The 27712-nt window shown below is 39.5% G+C and overlaps 1 protein-coding gene across 1 annotated transcript in view; it reads left to right on the forward strand.

The window, feature by feature from the left end:
- The first annotated feature begins 599 nt into the window (after positions 1 to 599).
- The window catches only part of LOC124798534, a 114413-nt gene continuing 87300 nt past the window's right edge, over positions 600 to 27712 (forward strand). The window contains exons 1-2 of the mRNA XM_047261983.1: positions 600 to 1460; positions 9486 to 9652. Coding sequence (XP_047117939.1) covers positions 9541 to 9652 — 112 coding nt within the window. The 5' untranslated portion in view covers positions 600 to 1460; positions 9486 to 9540. The remainder of the gene's footprint in view (positions 1461 to 9485; positions 9653 to 27712) is intronic.

Here is a 27712-nt window from a genome sequence, read left to right on the forward strand (position 1 = left end):
ATCTAAAATTTTTAGAATTTACATTTCGTGTGTGTTTTACAGACATCCTGTAATAGTTCCTTATAACCAGTAATCTCGATGTCTTTCTTATTCCCTTCCCAATTATAAATTGGGTATCAACTGTTTACTCGCATTATTATTATTATAGATATTTTTATTGTTTTGATCATTGTCCTACCCTTCAGGTAATGAAATAAAAATATTAGTAGTACAGAATAAAAAACATCGATTCGTTGAAGTCCCTCAGCACTATGGTCGCTCGTACAATGAAAAGTGAGGTAACCATTTTTTAATTAAAAAGAATCGGAAACCAAAACGGAGGGTATATTATAATTTGTCATCTTTTACCTAAATAACTGGAACAGTTTACTTCCGGTAGCTATTTTTCCATCTTACAAAGAAAGATAAAATACATTGGTTACAATCGAAGAGACCGAATAAATTAAATTCCAGCTCAATTCAACATCACACAATATGCAATGATAACCGAGGACGGTTTCTATGTTCTGCATGCCAATAAACTTTGCATCCGTATTGGACGGTCGAGGTATATCTGTACTATCGTTTTTTTTTATTTGTTGTACCTTCAGAGCGGCGGGCTTTTCAGAAAGATTTTGTGTCGTGTATGATTTTTGGTGCAGTTTCGAGCTGACAGCTACAGACATTTCAGTTATGAACTTAAGCCGTATAAATTTAGAAAGTCCAGTAAATATATTCGCGGTAGCAATATTGGTCAAAGATGTCCCCGAGAAAGCTGCAGTATTTCGCAAACATCGAATAAACAAGTTTTATACTCTCTAATTCGCTTTTTAATGTGATTGTACTCAGTACACGTTGCCCATTGGTTACTATTATTTGATGATTAAAACTGATTCATAGAAGGTTTTCAAATCTTAACACTCCCCTCGAACATTTTGGATTTTCAATTGACGCTCATTCTGTAATATCATAAAATAATTTCGCGTGTGTTTAAGACTTCAAATATAATTGCTTATCGTTTGCAGTAATTTCATTGCTTGCCGTAATTATAGTGTTTTGGCAATATGCGTTCATATGTCGAAATACCTGTAGGTTCAAGCTAGTCAACATGGTATGAAAATGTTCATTTATTGGTTAATGTGGCAAAAACTTGTAGCTTATTCCGTTGTAGTTGCATATTATCAAGCTCGTGAGTTCCTTACAACTTAACTGTTCCGCATTTTTTAACATGCATTTCGAACGTGGATAAATTAATTTTATATGTAGGTCTAACCGTGATAGAACTTTATCTAAAAGAATGACAGATAGCTGAGGTAAGGACTGCCTGACAGATATTGGGCCCAATACAATTAGGAGAAGATTGGTCATAATTAACGTTTGATTGGGTTTGCCTAAATCACGTGAATCAAAAAGACTGTTTGCTTCTTGAACAGGGATATTAACAGCTCCCTCCCCCATCCTGACCCAGCTGTGGTAGTCAGGTTTGTATTGACTTAAGTGTTTAGTAGATGTTAAACTCTAAACTTCGTTCCTCATTACATTAGGCATGTAAATCAGTGTGTCTCCTGTATATTGTGGTAGCTAGTCGTTCTCGAGTTGGTTATTTTGAAGTTTCTTCCCATGAGCACTGTTTTCCATGTTGACAGTGTAAGAGTCCATTATCCATTCTTTAAATTCCATACAGTACATATACAATACTAATGATGATGATATAATAATAAATCAATTTTAGTGCTACATTAAAATGTGAGCAAATCAATTGCGTGTATGAAAATGAGAGTAGTGGTGTGTGTATGATCTCATAATCTCACGTATGGTGTAATTAAACGAGGAAAAATTACACTTTTGGCATTTTCTCCAATTAAGTGAAGGCTTTTGATAGTGTTAACACAAAATTCTGCTAGGGATACAAAAATGATGTAGCAGTAAAGGCATTCCCCTTATATGACTGGAGTGATATCTTAACAATAGAAAAACGAAGGGTCATTTTAGCGAATGATATGACAGGAATAAGACTAAATTTGGTGAGGGGAAAGGATTAAATATGATGCTCTGCTAAGTTCATTACTTGCCCCATTTCTGTTCATGGCTTCAGTGATTTGTGTGGGATATTGAAGGAGCTTTCAGAAAACTATGATGTTTTGTGATGACACTAGTTCACTGATGTACTCCAAACACAACAATAGTCAACCCAGTCTGAAGAATAAAGAAACAGACTGCACACAAAAACAGGCCAGGCTCTAATCTTACAGTGAATCATATAGTATAAAATTTCAAAGAAATAAAAATGACATATAGGTGCCAGAACAGAGATCATTCAGCACACACTGATCAAGAATCCACATGTGAAGTTCTTAGGCATTTGCAAGCTAATAAACTTAGGTACCACCAGTACATTGATAAGTTATGCCAAAATTTCAATTCTGTATGCCTTTGCATGTAGAAATGTCTCACTGTGTTGACCTGCAGATGGGATTTCTTTAAATAGCTTCACTCATTACTATCCTGTGGCCTGATATTCTGGAGGTAAGGTAAGAAAAATACTGATTCTACAGAAGCAAGGAGTTAACAGGGCAGTCTTGCAGAAGCCTCTTTGAGGAACTATAAATTCTTACAAATAATGTACCATTAAGTATGGAATCGAAATTTATTTTTGTTTTAGGAACCTCAAGATTTCCTCTGAAGCATTTTTGACCTACGAGTTCCTGACACACACACACACACACACATTGTGGGTCAGCTGCACACAAGTCAGGGACCTCATGATACAATCCTATCATCTGTCTTGGTAATTCCCTTGTGTAGACTAAGGACTTAGCTTTGTTTGCAGAGAAAGGTCATTTGTTACAAAGTGAATATGTTGTAGTAAAGCAAGCAGCATTAAAGATGCCAACAGTGAAACCAAAATAAAAATGTGAAAGCATCAGTTGGAAAACCTCCATCAAATAATAGTAATGTATCTCAACTCTCATCTCTTCTCTAAGAGGAGGAGTAAAGTAAAAACCCTGCACTTGGAAAACAAATAAAACTTCTACCTTAGATGAGAATACTGGTTGAAATGCCACTGGGGTTTAAACTCTGAACTTAGGGCCTACATTAAAATCCTTGTCTGGTTAAGCAGTTGTGTGTTTCCCAATATTTCCATGAATCAGTTAAGGTGAATGTTGTGAGTTACTTCCTTAGAGCAGGATTTTGTCAATTTTCTTCTACATGATTCTTCAGTATGTCTGTAATGGCCTCGTCGATGGAAGGTTACATTGTAACCATTCTCCCTTCTTTCAGATGGGGATGGGTCCATAATGGAACTTTACACAGATGCAAAGGAAGCACCACAGTATTAAAGATCTTTACCCGTCACCTGCATGTGTACTTCAAGGGTATGTCGGAGGGTATTCCTGGCGCCACTACAATTTCTCTGCGTCTTTCCTTCCCATCATACCAGATTATTACTCTTAGGTACTTTAGTTCTTCCATCAATGTAAGACTAGTAAAACAGATATATATTTTTATCTATTTATGCACCGTATACTACATTTAATCATGTTTAAGGTTAACTGTCAGTCCCTGCACAAACTGTCAATCACCTGCAGATCATCTTGCATTTTGTTACAATTTTCTGGCATTGCAAACTTCCTATAGACTCCAGCATTATCCACAAACACATCACAGGTCTTATGAGATTATCCACTAGACCAGTTACATGTATTATAAACAGTAATGGTTCTGACACATTCCCTTGGGATATTCCCAAAATTATTTTTACATCTGTTCATTTAATGGAAATAATGGCACCTTACGCCCCTGAGGCAAGTTCATACAAAACTGTGAGGTTCATTAATGAGAACAAGAAAAATTTTTTAAGAGTAAGCTAAAATTGATAGTATGGGATGAGGTATATGTGAAATTCACTTTATTCCATAGTAAATTTGTGTCAGTATTTGAAAGTTGTTTCCTTAAAAAATTATCTGGACGATCCATTAGAAAACAGGTAAACTACGGATAACTAACGGACTCAAAATCTCATGTAAAGGAAAGAGGAAAATTTATATAAAGGCCACAAGAAGTCCAGATTCAACATTACTTGCATAATGCAAAAAATTCTTTAGTATTTTATAGAAAGACGTTAAAATGTCCAGAAGTACGCATGTCCTGACAAAGAAATAATGCAGATAAGATTAAAACTATATGGGACATTGTCAAATGGGAGTCAGGATAAATAGTCGTACAAGATACCATAACAATAAACTAAATGAGACTGTTGCCACTGATAAAGTCACAGATTGCAAATACTTTTAATAATCGCTTTATCTCCCACCCCCCTCCCCCAGCTTTTATGCAAGTGCTTTGTGAATATACTGACAAGTGGAAGGGCCAGGTGGAAAACGTCCATCAAATAATAGTTATGTGTTCCATACCCATGAGGATGATCCCATTTTTCGGGTCAATGGAACAAAAATTGAACCTCATCTAATCTATAGGATTAAATGGTTCAGATAAAGAAGCAAGAGACTGTATTGGAGAATTTTACCAGACAGGTTAAAATATGCAATTGTTAAACCATACATAAGAAAGGTGACAAGACGGACTTAAATAATCATCATCCAATTTCCTTAGTGACATCTTTTTCCAAAATATTTGGAAAAGTTGTGTTATCAAGAGTAATTGCACACTTAAGTAGAAATGGTTCACATAGCATATCACAGTTATGATTCCAGGTGGTTTGCTTGACCGAGAATGCTATTTACACTCATCAGATAGTTGTTGTCGTCGTGGTCTTCAGTCCAGAGACTGGTTTGATGCAGCTCTCCATGCTACTCTATCCTGTGCAAGATTCTTTATCTCCCAGTACCTACTGCAGCCTACATCCTTCTGAATCTGTTTAATGTATTCATCTCTTGGTCTCCCTCTACGATTTTTACCCACCACACTGCCTTCAATACTAAATTGGTGATCCCTTGATGCCTCAGAATATGCCCTACCAACTGATCCCTTCTTCTAGTCAAGTTGTGCCACAAATTTATCTTCTCTTGAGTTCTATTCAATACCTCTGCATTAGTTATGTGATCTACCCATCTAACCTTCAGCATTCTTCTGTAGCACGACATTTCGAAAGCTTCTATTCTCTTGTTGTCTAAACTATATATTGTCCACGTTTCACTTCCATACATGGCTACACTCCATAGAAATACTGTCAGAAACGCTTTCCTTGCCATTGCCAGTCGACATTTTATATCCTCTCTACTTCGGCTGTCATCAGTTGTTTGCTCCACAAATAGCAAAACTCCTTTACTACTTCAATTGTCTCATTTCCTTATCTAATTACCTCAGCATCACCCAACTTAATTTGACTACATTACATTATCCTCGTTTTGCTTTTGTTGATGTTCATCTTATATCCTCCTTTCAAGACACTGTCCATTCCGTTCAGCTGCTCTTCCAGGTCCTTTGCTGTCTCTGACAGAATTACAATGTCATCAGCGAACCTCAAAGTTTTAATTTCTTCTCCATGAATTTTAATTCCTACTCCAAATTTTTCTTTTGTTTCCTTTACTGCTTGCTCAATATACAGATTGAATAACATCAGGGATAGGCTACAACCTTGTCTCACTCCCTTCCCAAGCACTGCTTCCCTTTCATGCCCCTCCACTCTTATAACTGCTATCTGGTTTCTGTACAAATTGTAAATAGTTTTTCGCTTCCTGTATTTTACCCCTGCCACTTTCAGAATTTGAAACAGAGTATTCTAGTCGACATTGTCAAAAGCTTTCTCTAAGCTAAAGTTGGATGACAACAAGGCATCCACTGATACATCACCCAGGGTGGTGCACTGCCGGCTTTCGACAACCCAGCTCCACTACACTCATAGAGACCAACCAACCCCGGCTTCTACATTTGGTCACAAAAGTGTTCGCTGTCACTTCTACGTTGGCAGTCATAACTAACAATGCAACATGCAGTATGCTGAGTGCACTGGTTTTTGACTGCAATAGTTATGGAGTGCCAATGGGTTTTTACCAGGTGTCTGTGTGTGCACTGTGGGGAAAGTAAACTCAAACATTTCTTAGAAATGTAGAATGTTTGTTAGTTTGTGCCTTTGGAATGGTTGGTGTATTTTGGTTTGAGCAGGGGATATGGCTCACTGTGTTTAAATATGTAAATCTATAGTAATTAGTAGCCACTCAGACAGATGGTTGCATTATAATAAGTGTTACATTAGTAGCACTTTTAAGGTCTCCCTTGTTCTTCTGTTTTGTTGTCTGTTGCATTTTGTGTAATTGTTAGAGGCTCAACCATGTCACTTTCAATGCTACAGGAGGCTACCCTGGGGAAAATGTGGCAAATTTTAGCAACGGAAGCAAATGTGTTACAAGCAGACAGTGCAGCACAGCAGAGAAAGTAAAAGTTGGGACAGAAAAGAAGTTAGCTTTGCACAGTTTAGTTATGTACGACTGTGAAAGGGTTGAGCAGGAAAAGAACTTATCTTGGTGTGAAAGGGTTATACCAGAGAAAGCAGAGAAAACATGACAAGAATCTGACAGTTGGTGGTTTAAAAAGGCCTATGATATTCCTCCAGCAGTAAAGCATATTAGCTTTTTGCCGGAGTGTCAGAGATTAAAAGAGTCATACTTGTGTGGAAGCAGAAAGTACAGATAAAGAAGTAAGTTTAAGTGGAGCACGAAGTACAGGAGTTGCGGAATTAAAGGAAATAATGTAGAATTATCGGTCCCAATATCTTGTCAAAAATGCGGAGTCTGAGTTCGCTTTTGTGTCAAATGAAGTATGTATGTGCTGTACTGAAGTAAATGTGTGAGTAGCAACACGGGTGATATTGATTTAGGTGCAGTAATATCTATGCCATTGGGTGATAATGGTTGTTGTTTAGCAGCCATAGAGCCTGGGCCAAATGTACAGGGAAGTATGTGTGCCAATGATTTTTATGTGCAGGGTGTCATTGAAGATGGTAATTTTGCTGTAGATACTGCAAAGGAAACACACGAAGTTATTGGTAATGTTAGTTATGTTGTGAAGGTTGTGAATAAGTGAAGTAATGCAGGCACATTTATTTCTGTAGGCCTCAGATTCATTGCCAACTGTGATGGCAGTGCCTACTTAGAAGGGAGGATAGACAAAGAGAAGAAAGAGGAAAATGCCTCTAAGGCTAATGATTGGGCTGGCAAGACTGAATCCTTTCAGGAATGTGTGCCTGAGGATCAGAATAAAGATGATGATACGTGCAATGGTGTAGGAACTGACAGTACGAAAAAGCTTCGTGTAATTGTTCTACAGCAGTGAGGAGTGAAACTCGGACAGATTGTCTTTCAGGTGAAGGAGACTGCTGCAAATGATACATGTTTCCAAGGTTCTGTTAGCATGGGGGTAGAATTGGCTAAACTGTGCACAACATCATTACGATTCAGTTCACATGATAAAGTGCTGTAGGGCACAGGGAGGTTTGTTTTGGTGAGCAAAGGCATAAGAAGGCATGGCACTGCAAGAAGTGGTCAATCTGTAATTGGTATTAAAGTAAGGAAACTAACTGGATTTTTCAACCAGTATATTGTGAGCAGTAGTATCATATGTAGTGTTGTAAGAGCATAGTTTTAAGAATGTGTTTTCTGAGAAAATGTAAAGGAAACTTTTATTGCAAAGACAAAGTTCCAGATGATGTACCATGTCATAAAACAAGAAGAAATGTCAGACATAGGAACAATCGAATGAAGAGAATTTGTTAATGTTATTGCACTAATGATTCTATGGAATTGTGTCCATGCGTGAAAATGAGAGAATGTCAGTAAGCTAATCTCAGAAAATACTATTTAAATTAAGAAAACAGCTGGCAACATTATAATTTTAGCTGGACTAAAGTAATGGAAAAACTGAATGTACTGTACAAAATTATCAGCTTGTTAGATGTGTGTTAAGACTTCACAGAATTGCCATGAGCTGGGATCCAGGGTGGGCCAAATTTTGTAAAACAGTGAGGAGTATTGTGTGACAACTCTTTATGTGGTATGGCTAAATAAAATAAAGGCGCAGGCATGGTTAATGCAAGAGCCTTGTGGAAGGTAGACTGAACAGGTGAAGTTACATCAGGAGCAGTATGCTGATACAAGTGCTGTCCAGTGCCATTAAGCAGGTATCGTATAGCTTGGCCCATCTATGGTACTAGTTGTAATATCACTGATGCAGAAGAAAGGCAGGGCTGCTGTACTGCTGGTGACCTGATTGCTTCACATCTGAGCTGTTGCTCTGTTACGACTTCTCTGATGCCTGTGCCTTGGCAAAATGGATGAGCCAAGCCTGTATAAATACTACTCATTTCTAGTATGACGTCTGACAGCCACCAGCTTGGAGGGGGAGGGGGCTACACCACTGTAGAAATCTGTGTGGCTCAACTAACCACCACTTCTGGACTCTGCTGCTGTTAGCTGTGGCCCTGCTGTTCTTGCTGAGTCTGATGCTGCTGACTTAATGCCCACCAACCAGTGGGCCACCTGCAGGCCCAAGTTATGCACCTAGTCTGCCAGAAGCTGCCCTTGACAACAAGTTATTTGCTGACTGCACCATCTTCTTGCCACCCATGTACGGCTTTTGTCTTGGGGATATCAGCTCCTCCAAACATCGACATGATTGATGTAGTGTTACTGTCAATAAATGGATATTTTAACAATGCTGTTTTCATGACAAAATGTCAAATGACAACCAGCCCTTCACTCGCTGCTCCACTGCTATGTGACCCAGGTTGGTGAACTACTGGCTTCTTGATGTTTGACAACACAGTTCCAGGAGGCCAACCAATCCTTACCTCTGCATGTTTTGCAGTGAAAACTGACACATTTTTATTCGAGGAGAATGTACAAAATAAAAGAATCATATATTTGTTCACAGAATATTCCATTATTTGAGTGGCAGACGTATGATGAGACTAGTGTTCATCATTCAGTTATCTGCATCTTCTGAAACAGTTAATTCGTAGTTTGAAGATATGGTAATGAGATTCTCTAACCATTCCTTATGGTGGATACTAATGCCATTGGTACATCCTTCAGTTTTATGGATGACAGTGCTCAGCCCTAACAACCCAGTTTGTGAAAGATACGCTGCAGTACAGAGTGAATGTATGACTCAAATATCATGATTTACATGCTCTTTTGAACTTGGCTTCTATTGAATACACACTACTAACTACCCCAGAGAAAAGATGACAGTTAAGTTACCACTTTATCTGACAGTCCTGCATTAGAGATTGCTCTCTTGAGAAGTGACAGAAATGTTGATAGTCTCTTTATTTCCTTGAGCCATGTAAGTGAGAGTTATATAATTTACAATATGTTATATTGCACCTGAAGCTGCAACAACCTATGTATGATGTTGATGTGAACCATAATTATTTATTCTGTTGATCTGTTAGCTAGTAGTTGTGGCCAGTTACACTTTATTCTTGCCATTGTGACTTAAATAATTCAAAGAAGGATCTGTGGTTAACCGTAATATAATTCACACAGAATTTGCTCTGAATGAGAGGAAGATGCAGTTGAAGAAGAAACATATTATTATTGGATGGACATAATGGAGTGGACACCATTAATGCACGCTGCTAGAAATGGTGAAGTGGAAACAGTTCAGAAACTCTTGAAATCTAAAGAAAAAATTCATTTAAAAAATATGATGGGTAAGAGTTCCTATTTTATTTATTTTTCAAGTTTAAATATGATTCCTCAAAAACTATTGTCGCTGTATCATAACATTTGTGTATTAAGTTTTAATAATACTGCTGTTATGATTCCGTGGTTCACTAATTATCACTGTGTATCATTGTTGTTACATTTTTGTTGTGGTGGTGGTTGTAGCAGCTATATACCATTAACTGTCACTGTGTAGATTTACAATCAGGCAAATTGTCCATGCTGTATTGTAACAAACAATTAAGCTTTCTATTGCAATAACTACATTAAAAAAGAGCTTTAGTCAAAATCTTTAGATTGTTGTGCTATGTTAATTGGTTCCAAAGAGGAATAATCTGGTTTGGGAGTTATCTGGAGGGAATGTAGTTATGAAAACATCTCTGCTTGCACATTGTTCTGACCAATACTCTTGAAGCATAGTTGTTTATTAGTAAGTCTTAACCTCTACTGTTAGGACCACTTTCACAGAGAAGATATTTTAGAAGAGATATAAATGTTTGTGTCATTGTTAATTGAAATTCATCCTTGTTGTGGCATGTCATCCCAGGCTGTAGTGGAAATGTTTTGGTAAGAATAATTTTAAATTTCATATTCCAGCAATATTAAGTTGGTCCATTGATTCATGACAAGGCTTTATTTTGCAAATTTGTACGTGTATGATGTGATAAACTGCATCACTGCCCTTTTTCACTTGGTAATACAGGTTTCTCTTCTTTGCTCTTCATTTCAAGTGTGTATGGGTACACAGTATGGGATCAGAAGGGTGCTGCTTTCTCCTCCATTGGCAAGTGTACTGCTGAGAGATGCTGTTGACTGGAAATCATTGTATTTTCTCATGTATGCATTCCCTGGCAGAGTGCTTGAACAATTCTAGCTGGATTGTCTGTCTGTTGACACATACGAAAGCACTCTGGTGGACATTCTGGAGGACACTGGACTGCTTCATATGGACGCCTGTAGGGACCAATGTTCGAATTCTATGTTCAGCAGAACCAGTATGTTATGACAAGCCATGTGTTGAGATTGCAGTTTAATGATTATATCTATGACCTCAGTAACTTCAAAGATTTAAAAGCACACTTGTTGCTCTTTTTCATTGCTCAGTTGTTTGTTATTTTTTCTGATTTAATAAAATCAACTAACAGTTTTAACATTTTGTGAGTGTTATTTAAGTGTGAGAAACTGAAAATTTGTCACGTTATTTGCCCTGTTTGTTTTAAAATTAAATTTGTAATAAAATACATGGGCACAAGTAAACTCTTATGTAAAAGTTTTTCGAGATGGCAACTGAAGTGGAAAAATATTGAGTTCAATTATTCGATGGAACAGATTTCAACAGCCGGAAATTTAGGATGGAAACTCTTCTCAAGGAACTGGTAGCTTTACCATTTGTACAAGTGAATTATCTCATCACAAAAGTTGAAATTATGGATGGAGAGGGGGACATGCAGCGTGTCACAAAGGAAACATAATTAGCTGAACATGATCAGAAATGTAAGTCATCTTATTCAACGCATTGCCAGTTGTCTCTTGGAATATGCAAAAGATAAGATAACCTCTTTTGATTTATGGACATCTCTGTGCAATACGTTGGAGAGAAAACGAATTGCTAGTCAACTTTTATTGAGAAAATGATTGTTAATTGTAAAATTTAATGCAACAAATAATGTGCTAGTTAATCACTTTCTAAAGTTTGATAAATTGAGTCAAGATTTATGTTTCACTGGAGCAACTGCCAAAGAAATCAACATCTTGTGCCTTCTACTTTAAACAATGCCTATGAAATACAATGTAGTGGTCACTGCAGTCAAAACGCTCTCAATGAAAGAGTTGATGCTGAAGTCAAATCAGAGGGGAGTCGTCGGGAAAAGCAGTAATGATACACCCTGTCCTACAGCTTTCTAGATTCAACAATATAAAAAATTTTTATCAGACACCAGTAAAACAAGAAATCAACAAGAAACTTTGGGAATTCCTTCAACTTTACTTGTCATCATTCTGGAACACCTGGTCACAAAAGGGCTAACTGAAGGGTTGAGTTACCAAACAAGATTGCAGGAACCAACAACTCATGGCTAATGTCAAAGAAGATGCTTTTTATTTTGCACTGTCAACTGAAGAACAATCAGTGAACAACATAAATTGCCATTGCAAATAGGAATGAATGTCAGCTATATGTTTTAAATTTTTGCGAACTGTACACTTCAATAGTCCCCACGGAACAATTCTCAAATTGTGTAGAAGGAAAAGAATCACAGCTGAGTTGATTGTCAGAGACCTGTGTGGGCCAGTCTCACTGGAACTGTTCAATGGAAAGAAGTATTTGCTTATGTTCATTGGCAACTTTACACATTTCACAGTGGCATACACATTGGAATTGAAGTCTGAGGTAACTCGCTACCTGAAGATGTTTCACGCCATGGCTAAGCTAATTTCACTTTGAAGATCAGCAAATTAAGTGTGTATACACCCCGGGACAACTGGGAAAAACCCAAATTTTTTTAGAATTCCAGGAATTTTACAGTGCTTTAGTTTTCAGTTAATTTTTTGTAGTTTTGACTGGTGAAAAAGAGTATTACTGTTTCCCGCTACTGCAGAATAGTACTGCAACAATAGTACATAAGTGAGGAAAAAACCGTTAAGTTGCAAAGGAAATCCTCCATTTATAACAAAAAAACACAGTGCACACACAAGCATCTGCCAAAGGCTTTAGGACGAAGACTGTGCAATAATTCATACTACAAGTGCAAACAAAGTTGACACTCGGTTCAGTGGCTGATGGGAGCAACCATAAAGTCATTTCCCATTTACAGCCACTCCCATCACACAAATATAAACAGCAAACTACTTCTGATGAGCATGACATCAGAATTGTGTGCATTAGGTTTGTTTGAGCACTTTCCAGCGGGCTCACACGCATGCGCAGTTGAGACGCATATGAGCAGTACCTCCTCCTCCTCCTAGCTGCTTAAAGTGTGGGTTTTAATGAATTTGCTGTTTCCTCTTCGTTTCAAGTTCTCCCATCAAATAAAACAAAATGGATTTCTGTGGGCGGGAGTTATTAAGTGAAGTAAAATACATTCATATAATTATGGAAGTTTAAAATATGTTATTAGTTTCAGTTTTCTGATTTTATTTTATTTCCACAGTTTTGGCTGTCAAGCATTACACACCTTGAAGAACGGTGAAGTTGTTTTTGTCGGTTTACTAAAAAAAATTGGCTTTTATTAATATTTTCGCTGAGGCAGTCAATTTATTTGAAACAAAGTGTTTCAGTCCACTTTATTGGCTAGTTTCAACTGTTCACTGAATTTCAAGCCCACGTTTTCGTCTTCTGGTATGTATGGCATTATATCATAATAAAGAACCTAACATAAGGTAATACAATACTGGTACTTCAAGAAAATCCTAGAGCATTCAACTCTCGTTTGAAACTTAACACTTAGAGGATCAGCCATTTATAAGAATTTGGAGCCCAGAAGACCAGACATTTTTATCCATTACTTAATACTTTACTGGCACATTTGTGTGATGCAGCTTAAAGTGCAACACAAGCAAAAAATGACCAATATTATATGTAAAAGTGTAGCTCTTCTTGTAGCCACACTGTGTATGTTAATTTAAACCCTTAACTTTTCCGGTTTGTGTGTTTGCTCTACTTAAGTGTTGTTGCTATTGGCTGACTAAATCACATGTTGTAAGCTCCGAACATCTGCTGTCATTGGCTGGTGAGATAACGTGACGTGAGTTGTGATTGGCCTTCAACACCACATAGCAATCTCGATTTCGGTGCTTCGGAAACTAATGTGCTGTGTTTGGTGGAATTCAAATTTATACTTTTGTAATACCAAAATATGCAGTGTACATGTTGCTGCACATCAAAGGTCTTTCGAAACATTTTTTTTTGCTGGGTTTCGTTTACTAAAGTGCCTGAAAATTCTACACCAGTATATAAAACATTAACCTTTCAAAGGATTGACAAGTTTTGTAGTCCCTAGGGAAAGTATACTGTTGCTTAACACAGAAAAAGTGTATTTTTAATCGAAATCAGGGAAAAGTCCAGGAATTTTTTTCTTTGTCCGCGACACACACTGAAGTTGCACTGTGACAGTGGTAATGAATACAAGTCAAACAAGTTGAAGTAATTCTTTGCATAACAAGTAATACAATTTGAGTTTACGATCAGATATATGCTTCAGCAAAGTGGTGTCTTGGAGCAAATGAACAGAACTCATTGAGAAAGCTCGTTCTTTGATACTTCAATGAAAATTAAGTAAGCTGTTCTGGTCAGAAGCTGTTCGTACTGCTGTATACCTACTTAATGGAAGTCCTACTGCCTCCTTAGGGTTCGTGCAGTTTTGTGGTACAACACGAATCCTAACTTGAGTAAACTTCAGAGTGTTTGGATGTATTGCTTATCCACTGGTACCAAAGAAAATGAGAAAGGGGAAGTCTGTCAAGTCCTTGAAGTGCTACTGTCCTAATAGCTACAGACTTCGGTGCCCAGACAGGGTGTATACAACCTGGGAGATCGGGGGGCAGGGGGGGGGGGGGGGGATTTTTTCATCTGGGAGAAAACTGAATTTCTTTAGAATTCCGGGAATTTTTCATTGTTTTAGTATTCAGTTAAATTTTTGTAATTTTGACTGGTAAGAATCGATACTGTAACAAAGGATATTACTGTATTCCGCTACTGCAAAATAATACTGAAACAATAAAACATGAATTGGTGGGGGGGGGGAACGAAAATAAAACATAAACTGCGAAGGAAATGTGCCATATACAACAAAACATAGTGCTCCTACAAGCTTCTGCCAATGGCAAAATGTATGAAAGGTTTTAGGAAAACTATGCAAAGCTTCATAACAACAAATTACCTCCAATGAGCGTGACGTCACAACTGTTTACATTAGATTCGTTTTAGCAGTTAAGAGCGGAATCATGCGCATGCGCAGTTGAGTCGTGTATAAGTAGTACCTCTCCCGCTTCTGGCTACAGAAATGTGGCTGTTGGCAGTGTAAGCAGTCGCAGCAAGCAGCTAGATGCAACTGGAAAAAATTTACTGTTGCACCCAAGCTGCCAGATTCACGCATGTGCAGCATGCCTGTATCTATGAGGGGGCGAGGGCAAACCGAGGTATCTGTCCTGGGTGACAGGTGTGTGTGTGTGGGGGGGGGGGGGGGGGAGAGCAAATTCATATTATTGATGAGAAAAAACCTTACTTCACAAAGCACCTAGCATCCAGCGCACGTTGGTCTATCGATTACTCATTTGATTTTGAAACGCACCCATGTTGGTTTTTGAACACACTCTGTAAGTTGATTTCTGAATGAATCATAAGTTGATTTTTGAATGCGTGCATAGTGTACGTGATGTCTCTGTTAGGGGAATCCTCGTCACATCTAGAAATAAACTTTCATGTGGGCAAAAGGGAGTTGATCGAAGTAAAGCTGAACAAGTGAATGCCAATTGCTGTCTGATTATGTGGTTGATCTTGTTTGCGAATGATCAGTGTTGTTATAATTACTAGCGAAATCCATAATTCAGACTACCAGAGTGGAAATAAATGACTGACAGGAATAACAGGTAAGAAAATTACGTATTATCTTCTCAGTGTATCCAAGAAAATGAAATTTTGTCAGAAAATTTTTGGGCAGATTGCTACACTAGTAAGGGCGCCTCTGTCTAGACATGTCCTCCTTTTTAGCTCTTTGTCCGGGGTCCGGTCAGATTTTTACAGTGTGCGGCTTTTTCGCAAAGTTGAGCATAATACAGTTAAATTTACAGTTCATCCCATTCTATTGCTCTTTTATTAAATACTTTAATTATTGGCACAGCCTTCGTGATAAACGTGCATGAAGGCGGTGTTAATAGGTGGCACCAGGATCATCAATGTTATCGTTGATCTACCTATAAGCGAATGCAAATATCGATTATTTAAAATTTTCGTTTCGTATCTTCGCTTTGTATGTAATTTTTAACGGAGTGAGTTACATAAAATATTTGGCTATGCCTAAACAAAAGTGTACATTTTCTGATGCCCTTTCCTGCAAATATCCGGCTTTAAGAAAGGGAGAAGTCAATTTGAAGCGGAATGTAAGCTATGTGGAGCTGGAACGTATGTCTCAGTGGCCAATAAAGGTAAGAAATAACTCGACAGATTAACTGTCACGGTTGTATTTCATTGTTTCAATTTATTTGTATTCGGAAGGTTAAAGTGCAGTTTACATGTCATCAGCTGCTGCTTGAATTGTAGATGTTGGTAGCAGTGTGTCGAATGAAGGGAGGTGAATGGTCTTACGTTTTTTGCTTTGTAGACAATTCTGTGTTGTTGACATAACTAAACAATTGATGCCACACTGTCACCACAATCAATGTTTTTAATTTTTTTTACATTGCTCAGTTAACCACCACCTGACCATCAGTAACAATTAACTACTAGTTTTACCGGTAATTCCCGGCTGTCACATGACTTGTCCAAAGCTGACGGGTGGTATCCTCATCTGCAGTTGACCCGTTTGATGTGTCCTCTTTTTTCTTCCTTTGTCCTCCTTTTTGAAGCTGTTTGTCCTCCTTTTTAAACAATTTCATCTGGTCACCCTACTTTTACGCAAGTTGAACTATGTGCGAGAATGTACAATGAATTTCTTAAGTCACAGAGCGTTTGATGATTAGCCATTTAGAAGTATTTTGAGCCCAGAAGATCAGACACTCATGTCGTTATTATGAGCAAATTGATGTGGTGCTACGGGAAGCTCTCTCTCTCTTCTGCAGTAGCTAATTTATTTGTGAAAAACTTTGAGGACAAGTCACTGGACTCAGCTAAAAATTTTATTGGCACATTTGTGTGATATATCTTAAAGTGTAACATGTGCAAAAAAGATCAACATTATATGTGAAAGCTTAGCATCACTTCCAGCTTATTAACCTTAGATACCAATATTATATGTGAAAGCTTTGCTTTTCTTGTAGCAACACTATGTATATTAATTTAAAACGTTAACTTTTCTTGTTCATGTGTCCGCGCTACCTAACAGTGATGTTACTATTAGCTGACTACATAACGTGTCCTGTGGTCTGAATCTCCACTGTCATCGTCTGGTAGGATGACGTGACCAGAGCTATAACTGGCTTACAAAAGCACTTTGCAATCTCGATTTCAATGGTTCAGAAAATAACGTGTAGTGTTTGGTGGAATTTGATTTTATACTTTCATAATACGAAAATATGCAGCATACATGTTGCTTCACGTCAAAAATCTTTCCACAAGTGGTTTTCTGCCCTGAGTTTCGTTTTCTAAAGGCCAGGAAATTCTACACCTGTGTATAAGAACATAACCATTCAAAGGATTGATAAGTTTTACAGTTTTGAGGGGAAATATACTGCCACTTAATTAGACGGAAAAAATGTGTTTTCACCTGGGAGAAGACGTATTTTTAACCATGAAGTCCGGAATTTTTTTTCTTTGTCCGCATATACACCCTACCAGAGGAAGGAGACATAGTGACAGGAAGCAACATTTTCTGTGAAGGAAGATTTGACTTTGAAAGTACACTGATTGAGGGCTGGGTTTTGGAATCTGTATAGTTATCATCAGAGAAGGATCACAAAGACAATAATGGAGCAGAATTCACCAAAGAAAACTTCTTATCAAATGATGGGCGTCGTGAAAGAATTCTGATACCAGAACTGACCAGTGACAGCGAAGAAACAGAAAAGAAAACTGCTTGGAATCGTTGCAGACAGAGGAAATACCTGGATGACAAAGCTGTTCTTGCACATGTCTGTGTATGTGTGGTTGGATATGGGTGTGTGTGCGAGTGTATACCTGTCCTTTTTTCTCCCTAAGGTAAGTCTTTCCGCTCCCGGGATTGGAATGACTCCTTACTCTCTCCCTTAAAACCCACATCCTTTCGTCTTTCCCTCTCCTTCCCTCTTTCCTGATGAAGCAACCGTTGGTTGCGAAAGCTTGAATTTTGTGTGTATGTTTGTGTTTGTTTGTGTGTCTATCGACCTGCCAGCGCTTTTGTTTGGTAAGTCACATCATCTTTGTTTTTAGATATATTTTTCCCACGTGGAATGTTTCCATCTATTATATAATGTAATTGGATAGATAAAAAATATCTACTCACCAAGTGGTGGCAAGAGAACACACACACACACACACACACACACACACACACACACACACACACACACACACGAGTTTCACTTGTGGAAGCTTTTTGCAGAGCCAGTGGCTCCTTCTTCCTGCAGAGGAGTTGAAGGGGAAGGAAGAGGGGTGAACGAAAACGACTGGAGAGGCTTAGGAAAAGGAGGAAAGAATTTTCTTTCCTTCTCATCCCATCAGGTATGTCTCCCCTGGCTTCTGGATGTTTCCATACTGTACTACTTGTCCTAAACCTATCCAGTCAGAAATAGAGAAGTGTCCAATTCCACCCGTCTGCTGTGACTCTTGACATCACAAATATGGCGGAAACAACCATACACTATGACTCCAATATGGCGCCTATGATGTCATTACGTAAACATGACAACAAACACAAAAATACATTGAAAAACCAACACACACATGTTCCACAAAAAACCTAATGACACTAACGGGACAAGCGTGGGAAATTGGTGGTTTCTGAGTGGGGACAAAGTAAATATAAACAAATTTAGACACACACCACCATACCAAACCACACAAAACGACGAAAAAAACCGACAACACCAAACTCCCTCTGAAATTGGACACTTCCCTTGACCTATATAGCTCCACACCAGCTCCCGATCCCACAAATAGGAATCGAAAACTTCTCTTGACCTATACAGCTCAACATCAGCTCCTGATCCCACAAATTTGAATTGAACACTTCCCTTGACCTATATAGCTCAACGGCAACTCCCGAAACCGGAACACCCACAGCCACAGCCACGCATTGTAATCGAACACTTCTCTTGACCCCAACACACAACATATACACTAAGAACAAGAAAAATGAAATCTTACCACAACAAAGTTCCGGCGCCACAACCTAGGTCGGCCACCACAATAACACGCAGGCACACCACCTGCTAAACATGCCTTGGTGCACGGTCAGCACATCTTGGCACAGTGTTACACCGTCCGGGTTATCTGAATACTTCCCACTGACACCAACCTATCAGAACTCCAGAGATGGGAACTTGCCCTTCAATATATCCTCTCTTCCCATTACCCACCTGGCCTCAACCTCCGCTAATTTCAAGTTGCCGCCCCTTGTACATCACTTGTCACTCAACAACATCTTTGCCTCTGTACTTCCGCCTTGACTGACATCTCTGCCCAAACTTTTTGCCTTTACATATGTCTGCTTGTGTATGTATATGTGCGGATGGATATGTGTGTGTGTGCGAGTGTATACCTGTCCCTTTTTCCCCCTAAGGTAAGTCTTTTCGCTCCCGGGATTGGAATGACTCCTTACCCTCTCCCTTAAAACCCACATCCTTTCGTCTTTCCCTCTCCTTCTCTCTTTCCTGATGAAGCAACCGTGGGTTGCGAAAGCTTGATATTTGTGAACGATGTTCAGCTACAAACACTCCACATTAAACTAATACAGGATTGTTTCATTAAACTAGATAGAGTTAGAGTAATTGTCACTATTGATAGATAGATAGAGTAATTGTCACTATTGCATTGAAAGAGGGGAATTTTGAAAATGTGGGTCAAATCCAGACGTGGGGAGTGAACCTGAGTTAACCAAAATAAGTAATGTTACATAAATAAACAAAGTAGGGAAAATTCATTACTGATGCCCTAGGAATAAACTAGGTTGTCAATAGGTGATATCTATCCTAGACACCAAATCTGAGAAAAGATATCAATTTAAAAAGTTAGAATGAAACTAAATTCATCTTGTCCTTGCTGTAGACCATATGCATTTCTTATTAAGTACTATGCACTTAGATACTTAGACAAGACATTTAACACTTTTTGAATTTTTCTACAATGTTGTGTTTATCATTTTCATAAGAGAGCTTGAATTTCCCTATTGCATTTACTTAGTTACACAGATGAGAAATGCACTTTTACTAGAGTTATTAAATCACAAAATGTTTACCTCAAATTTGGAAGATGTGCCATTGCTTGACTGTAAATTTATTTCAGTGTCAATTTTGTATTATTTTGCGAATGGATGAGTTAATTGATTAAAGCAACTGTTTACCGTGCTATCTTGATGATCCGTGTTACATTTATCTTTACTCAGATTAAGTGCTGCTCAAGTCTAACATTTTCTGAACTACATTTTGGAACTACCTTTCTATAATAATAATTCTAAAATTTCAAGTAAAATTTAAATTGTCGTCATTCTACACACACACACAGCAATACCGATATCAATAGTTATTCTCCTGCTATCCTTACCATGTATTAAAATTATCCCTCTACAGTTTTTTGTGAGATTATCTTCATTCAGTTATGTATTATCTTCAGCCCACAAACCAGAGACCTTGCCATGGTGGAGTGACTAGTGTGTATCAACAATTCAGGCTCACCAGGGGTGCCTCAACACTTTTGTGAGTGCATGAATGGGGCCCCAAGCCATAACAATACTTCTTTTTTTGTGCTACAGTCTCACTTTGTTGTTACATCTTTTCTCAGACTTGGTCTCTGGGAAAGATATTACCTGTCGACAACTTTGACTATTCATTTTTTTTTTTTTTTTTTTTTTTTTTTTTTTTTTTTTTAAATTTGGGGTAAGTCACCCAATGCCCAGCTTCATAACTAGCCCATGTGGCCATTTGTCAGGTACCTGTATGCTGCTAGCCTTCTGACAATGCTGAGAAACACACTATTAATGCCTAAGTTGTTACTTCCCCACACGTGCTGAGCAGATGATGCCTGTCACTTTGGGGCCACTGGGACTTCAGGCAGCAGCCATCAAGCCAGGTGGTCATTCTGTGGCTGGGTGGCACCTGTCAGGACAGCCTTCATTCGGAGCAGGCAGCCTCATGGTGGATATATCGAGCTGTGAAAAACAATTAAAGTTGTGCTGTTTGAGACTTTCCCACTGTAGTAACTGCTTCGTCAGTTCACGGGTGCCACATTGAGTAATGTTGTGGAAGCTGCACAATATTTCGAGACAGCTGTTCACCATCTTCAGGTCCTTACTGATGTGTTGCTGCAATTGCTCGCCGATATATACAATGACTCGCTAGAAAAGCGCAGGTGCCAAGGGGTGAGGTTATAACGTCACTGTAGACGAATTACAGAACACGGTGACATCCAGTGCACCCTACTGGAGAAACAGTCCAACGTCTTCGCATTCCTGACACAGCAAGACCAAGGATGTATAAAATCCCATGCCATTGTGGGAAATCATACATTGACCAGATATGTTGAACATATAAGTCACACCAGACTGGGTCAGCCAGAAAAGCCTTCTGTGGCTGAACACGGTCTTGGCACAAACATAGCATGAACTACAGAGAGAAAAGGTCCCTTCCTTCCGTTTCCACATACTGGGACTCCATCGTTAAAGAAACAGACAGAATACATATAAGTAACAACTGGATCAATAGACACATGGGATTTCAACTCGGCAAAGGCTCAGCATTGACAGTACTAAGGCATCATCGGCTGCAGACAAAAAAATCCAAGTCAACACAGGTAAAGAATCAAAGTCCGCACACTTAAATTGGACGCCAACGCACTGCCTGCGTACACACTGGGCCGCTATTTGTTGCCATGCTTTTCCCTCGTTGTGAATGTGAAGACTATGGCCCATTTCTCTGGCAGGGGGCACTGGATGTCACCATGTTCTACAATTCGTCTGCGATGACATTATAGTCCCAACCCTTGGCACCTGCATTTTTCTAGCAAGTCAGCATATATATCGGTGAGCCATTGCAGCAACATGTCAGTAAGCACCTGAAGTTGATGAGCAGCTGTCTCGTTGAAATATCATACAGCTTCCACTACATTATCTGACATGATGCCCGTCAACCAATGATTAAAGTTACTACTTGGTGGCCATGGAACTCTGGTACTCTCTCCTGACAGACCTGAATGCTCCATTGTGGATTTTTATGACTCAAAGAACTTCCTCACTTCCTCCCCCCCCTCTACGCCACAAGATGATGGGCAGAAAAATCAAGTGAGCTGCAGAAACTTACTCCCCTCAGGAGGGTCCTGTCCTTCCTACCTACTGAGCCAATGTTTGTATAGACAATACTGAAAAAGTGGTTGGAGAAATCCCTTCCCTTAGTAAATTACAAAATTGATGTGTCTTAATTAAAATAGCCAGCCCTGAGCATTTCTCTCCTGCAAAAGACGTTGTGGGTACCTATTACTGTAACACTCCATAATTTCCTGAAGACAATACAGGGTTACATTTTCACTGAGACTTAATGATGCAGATGGGCGAGGAACCGTACAACAAGATTAACACTGGAGCCATCATACTCACTTTTTAGGAGTATTCTCTTCCTGAGAAAGTCAGATCATAGTCTGGTCGACCACTTTATGAAAACTCACCATACAAACAACCATTATTCTTTGTCAGCTGCAGAAATGAGCACCCTCTCTGATCTCTGAACTGTGCTACTCTAATTAAAAAACATAAAATCCAGGAAATTTTAAGACCGCCGATTGCCTTTCTTAAGTATGACCACCTATACCTTCATCCTTGGCGTGCGGCCTGAAGCACTTTGCCACGGTTCGCATCTCTTCCCCCTGTTGGAGGTTCGAATCCTCCCTCAGGCATGGGTGTTTGTGTTGTCCTTAGCGTAAGTTAGTTAAGTTAGATTAAGAAGCGTGTACACCTAGGGACTTATGACCTCAGCAGTTTGGTCCCATAGGAACTTACCAAAAATTTCACGTCATTGTGATACCAAATTTCGCCACTACTGCAGCTAGAACATCAGTGCCACAAATACTTACACTCTCCATTCCCCAGATGTTGACGTCTGGTAGTATCATATTTAAATTAGTCTATGAGGGAGATAGGCTCTCCCCACCTGTGGTTACCACAGAACTGTCTTCAGGAACCTTGACTTATGTCCAGAGAAACAGCATCTGCCTCTGACATCTACTGGTGACAAGGTTCCCTTTAGCAACCCCTTTTGACAAATGTCTGCAGACCACTGACTCAACCCCAGTTAGTGACTGAAGGAGCCAGAGACCATGGTTCTCAGTGCTGCCTGTGACATTTCTGTTCCTACTCCCAAAGCAGAAAAGCCCTCAGAAGAAACAGGAGACCAAGAAACCTCTGGAAAAGGCTACTCCAACAATCCCAGAGGCACCAGATCCCTGTCCACCATTGACTTAAAATATATGCCTGTAGACATTGTTCTGTCTCCATTGGTGACAGACAGCGATCCTGAGGTGTGACCTGTGACCCATTGGTCCCTTTATGCCTAACCAAGTTGCCTGTAATATAATTCGATGGAACTGCCGCTTGCCAGAACTCCTCCTGTTCTGCGATCTGTGTTTACTCCATGAAACACCCATCACTGATGACCATTCTCCAACCCTTCAAGGTTACAGAACCATACTCAAGCTCCAAGTGGTCTATATGTTGGTTTGCACATATTTCATCAGAGAGTGGATTCCTTTCCATATCACATAGGAAGCAATACTTTTGTGAGTATGGTAGGTCCCTGCAATCAATTGAGATACCTTCAGGAATGGCACTTATGTATCTTAATACGGTCACTGTAATGCGACAACTCTATCCTTCTTGTATTAGGGGATTTTAGTGCAGTCCAATCACCACTTGATGAACAGATTGTCTAGTTCAGATCTCTGGAGGACCAACTAGTAGTTGTATACCTCTGCTATCACTTTCATCCCTTCTCCTTCAGATTGTACCAATAAAGTTGCGAGAGACTGCTGGACTGCTATCCCTCTTTCTGTGGGCCCCTTCCGTTATTGGGCAGTACCATGGTGGACCAGAGATGTTGCAATACCTATTTAGGACTGCTGAAGGGCCCTGCAGTGCCTCGAGTGACATCCTTCACAGCCTCCCTTAATGACTTTCGAGGGGTTTGTGCAAAATCTCACTATCTAATTAAACACTGTAAGATAGTCCTGGGAATGCTACGTTACCTGTTTTAAAACGTCTGCTTCTTCATCCCAAGTGTGGACTGGGCTGCCAGAGATCTAAAACTGTTCCATGTGTCCTCCCTCATGGTGGTATTTCTGTCGATGTGTGGGCTCATGCCAAATGCGTTCTGACCCACTTCGTAACAGGGTCTTCTTAACTTACCACCTTTCTGAATGCCTAAAAAACAAGTTGAAGCCATCATCCATCCTTCACCTCTGGTAATCCTGAATTACACTCAAGAGCCAAAGAAAGTGGTATACCTGCCTACTATTGTGTAGGGCCCCCACAAGCATGCAGAAGTGCTGCAACACAATGTGGCACGGACTGGACTAATGTCTCAAGTAGTGCTGGAGGGAATGAGTCCTGCAGGGCTGTGCATAAATCTGTAAGAGTACAAGGGGGTGGAGATCTCTTTTGAACAGCATGTTACAAGGCATTCCATATATGCTCAATAATGTTCATGTCTGGGAGTTTGGTGGCCAGCAGAAGTGTTTCAACTCAGAAGAGTGTTCCTGGAGCCACTCTGTTGCAATTCTGGACGTGTGGTGTGTTGTGTTGTTCTGCTGGAATTGCCCATGTCAGTCGGACTGCACAATGGACGTTAATGGATGCAGGTGATCAGAAAGGATGCTTACATATGTGTCACATGTCAGCCATATCTAAATGTATCAGGGATTCCATATCACTTGAACTGCACATGCCCCACACCATTACAGAGCCTCCACCAGCTTGAGCAGTCCCCTGCAGACGTGCAGGGTCCATGGATTCACGTGCTTGTCTCCATACCCACATGCGGCTATCCGCTCGATACAATTTGAAACGAGACTTGTCCAATCTGGCAACATGTTTCCATTCATCAACAGTCCAATGTCAGTGTTGACAGGCCCAGATGAGGCGTAAAGCTTTGTGTCATGCAGTCATCAAGGGTACACGAGTGGGCCTTCAGCTCCGAAAGCCCATATTGGTGATGTTTTGTTGAATTGTTCACACACTGACACATGTTGATGGCCCAGCATTTAAGTCTGCAGCAATTTGCAGAAGGATTGCACTTCTGTCATGTTGAATGATTCTCTTCAGTCGTCATTGGTCCCATTCTTGCAGGATCTTTTCCGTCCACACTGCTGTTGGAGATTTGATGTTTTAACAGATTCCTGATATTCATGGTACACTTGTGAAATGGTCATATGGGAAAATCCCCACTTCATTGCTATCTTGGAGATGCTGTGCCCCATCGCTGGTGCGCCAACTATAACACCACATTCAAACTTGCTTAAATCGTGATAACCTGCCATTGTAGCAGCAGTAACTGATCTGACAACTGCGCCAGACACTTGTCATGTTATATAGGCATTGCCAACCGCAGTGCCATATTCTGCCTGTTTACATATCTGTATTTGAATACACTTACCTATACCAGTTTCTTTGGTGTTTCAGAGTATATTGTGAACCTTTCACTGACTGAGAACTACTTCAGGCTCTCAACTTGTCACTTAATACAGCCCCAGGCCTTGATTCGATCCATAGTCAGATGATCCAGCATCTGAATGCTTCACAAAGACTACATCTATTCGGGATCTTTAGCCGCAGATAGCTTTACCTTCACAATGGGTGGATGGTGTTTCCTCTTTATCCTTAAACCTGGCATAAAAATTATGTCCATTGGCATCTAACGACCAACTAGCCTCACCAGTGTGCTCTGCAAACTGTTTGAGAGGATATTAGCCCAACGGTTATGTGCGATTATCAGATCACAGTGCCTTTTGTCTACCTGTCAGTGTGTTTCCACATCTGACTATCTGGTTAGTTTGGAAATCGCAATCCAGCAGCCTTATTCTAAATGCTAACATGTCATTGCAGTTTTTTTACCTACATAAGGCATATGACACTGCACAGTGTCTTCACATTTTACTTATCCTCCATGGGGAGCATTTGTGGGGTTTACTAATGGTTTTTATTTGTCAGTTTTTATTTCTCCAATTGTTTTGTGTTAGAGTTCGTGGGTTGTGCTCAGATATCCACAGACCCAAGATAATGGTGCCTCTGGACTCTATGCTTACACTCTCCTTATCATCATAATGGGCTAGTGACTGCCAAACCAGTGGTTGCCACTGTACTGTAAGTTGACAACTTTTGCATATAGTATAATTCCAGATCTGTAGAGTTGGCTGAGTGACACCTCCAAGGAGTAGTCATCTGGAGGGCCTTCGCTTAGACTCTTTTCACATGGCTTCCAATTTTCTTCTGTGAAAACTCAGGTCATGCATTTCTGTCGGCATACCAAGGTTCATCCTGTTCCAGAACTCTACTTCGAATACATAGTGCTTGCACATTGTTGTGCAGTGTCAATTTGAGGGACTCACCTTTGATAAAAATGTGATACGACTATCCCATATTGGTCAACTAAAGACTAGCTTCATACGAATGCTTAATGCTCTCTTGCCAGAACCTCTTGTGAAGCAGATTGTTTTACTCTACTCTGTATTTATCAGGCCATAGCCTTGTTCCACTTGGACTATGGTTGCCAGATTTATAGTGTGATGGCATTTCCACCTCTGAAATTACTGGACCCTTTATATCAAGTGGAGTTGGACTGGTCACTGGCACCTTCCAACCTAGGATGGCAAATAGTCTCTTTGCCAAAGTAGAAATCTTATCACTTTGGTGCCAATGGTACCAGCTCATACTCATGCAATAGATTTGTGACTATTTCCTAGTCATTTGACACATCTGTTTTTTTCATATTGAGGGTCGCGACAACCTGAAGCTCACCACCAGGTGAGGTTCCTAGTTGGAATGCACCTCAAGACCCCCTGCCTGGATCTCTGCCTACACCATTTAGAATGTGGCCCCCATGCATGGCTGTGCGCTCCTCCTTTGTTAATACCCAGATAATAAATATAATCCAGAGACCTAAAGATTGTGATGCCCATGATCATATTGCATCTGTTCCTCACAGTTCTTCAGGAGTATTGTGGCATTACTACCACATGCACTGACGGGTGTAAAACAATGGATAGGACAGGATATGTTTTTAGGTCTCCCCCAGTCAGAAATAACAGTTGTTGAGGATCCAAGTGGGGGGGAAAAAATCCTAGTAGAAATCCTTGGGTAACATAAGAGATATTGTGTTTAACTGACAAATAGAGAAGATATAAAATGCAGCAAATGTTGTAGACAAAAGAGAATACAGAATCCTAAAAATGAAATTGACAGAATGTGCAAAATGGAAAACAGGTACAGCTAGAGGAGTAACACAAAGCTGTAGTACCATGAATAAATGGAAAGACAGATGCTGCCTACAAGAAAAGTAAAGAGGCTTTTTGAGGAAAGAAACCACATGTACATATATCATGAGCTCAGATAGCAAACCAATAGTAAGCAAAGGAGGACAGGCTAAATATTGGACGGAATAGAAAGACTTGAAAGAAATTGACTTCAAGACAATATTATTGGAAGGGAAGAGGAATTTGAAATCAGAGATATGATACTGCAAGAATAATTTAGTAGTGTACTGAAAGACTCCTGGAGTAGATGATAGTTGCACAGAATTATTGAGGACTTTTGGAGAACATACCACAGTAAAACTGCTTCACCTGGTATGCAAGATTTGAGAGGTGGGAAATACCATTCGACTTCAAGCATAATGTAATTATTTCTATTTCAAAAAGGGAGGTGCTGACAGATGTGAATAATACTGAACCATCAGTTTAATAATTCATGTTTTCAAAGTACTAACATAAACTATTTATGGAAGATGAAAAAACTGGTAGAAGCTTACTCTGGGAAGGTCAGTTTGGGTTCTGTATAAATGTATGAACATGTGAGGCAATGCTGACCTTATGACCTCCTTAGAAGATACACTGAAAAAATGTTCTCTACATTTTTGAAATGTGTAGGAAGCTTTTGACAATGTTTAAGAGAATACATTCTGAAATACTGAAAATAGCTCGGATAAAATGCAGGGAGGATCAGGTG

This window comes from Schistocerca piceifrons, chromosome 5 (genome assembly GCF_021461385.2).
Source record: "Schistocerca piceifrons isolate TAMUIC-IGC-003096 chromosome 5, iqSchPice1.1, whole genome shotgun sequence".
Lineage (NCBI taxonomy): Eukaryota > Metazoa > Arthropoda > Insecta > Orthoptera > Acrididae > Schistocerca > Schistocerca piceifrons.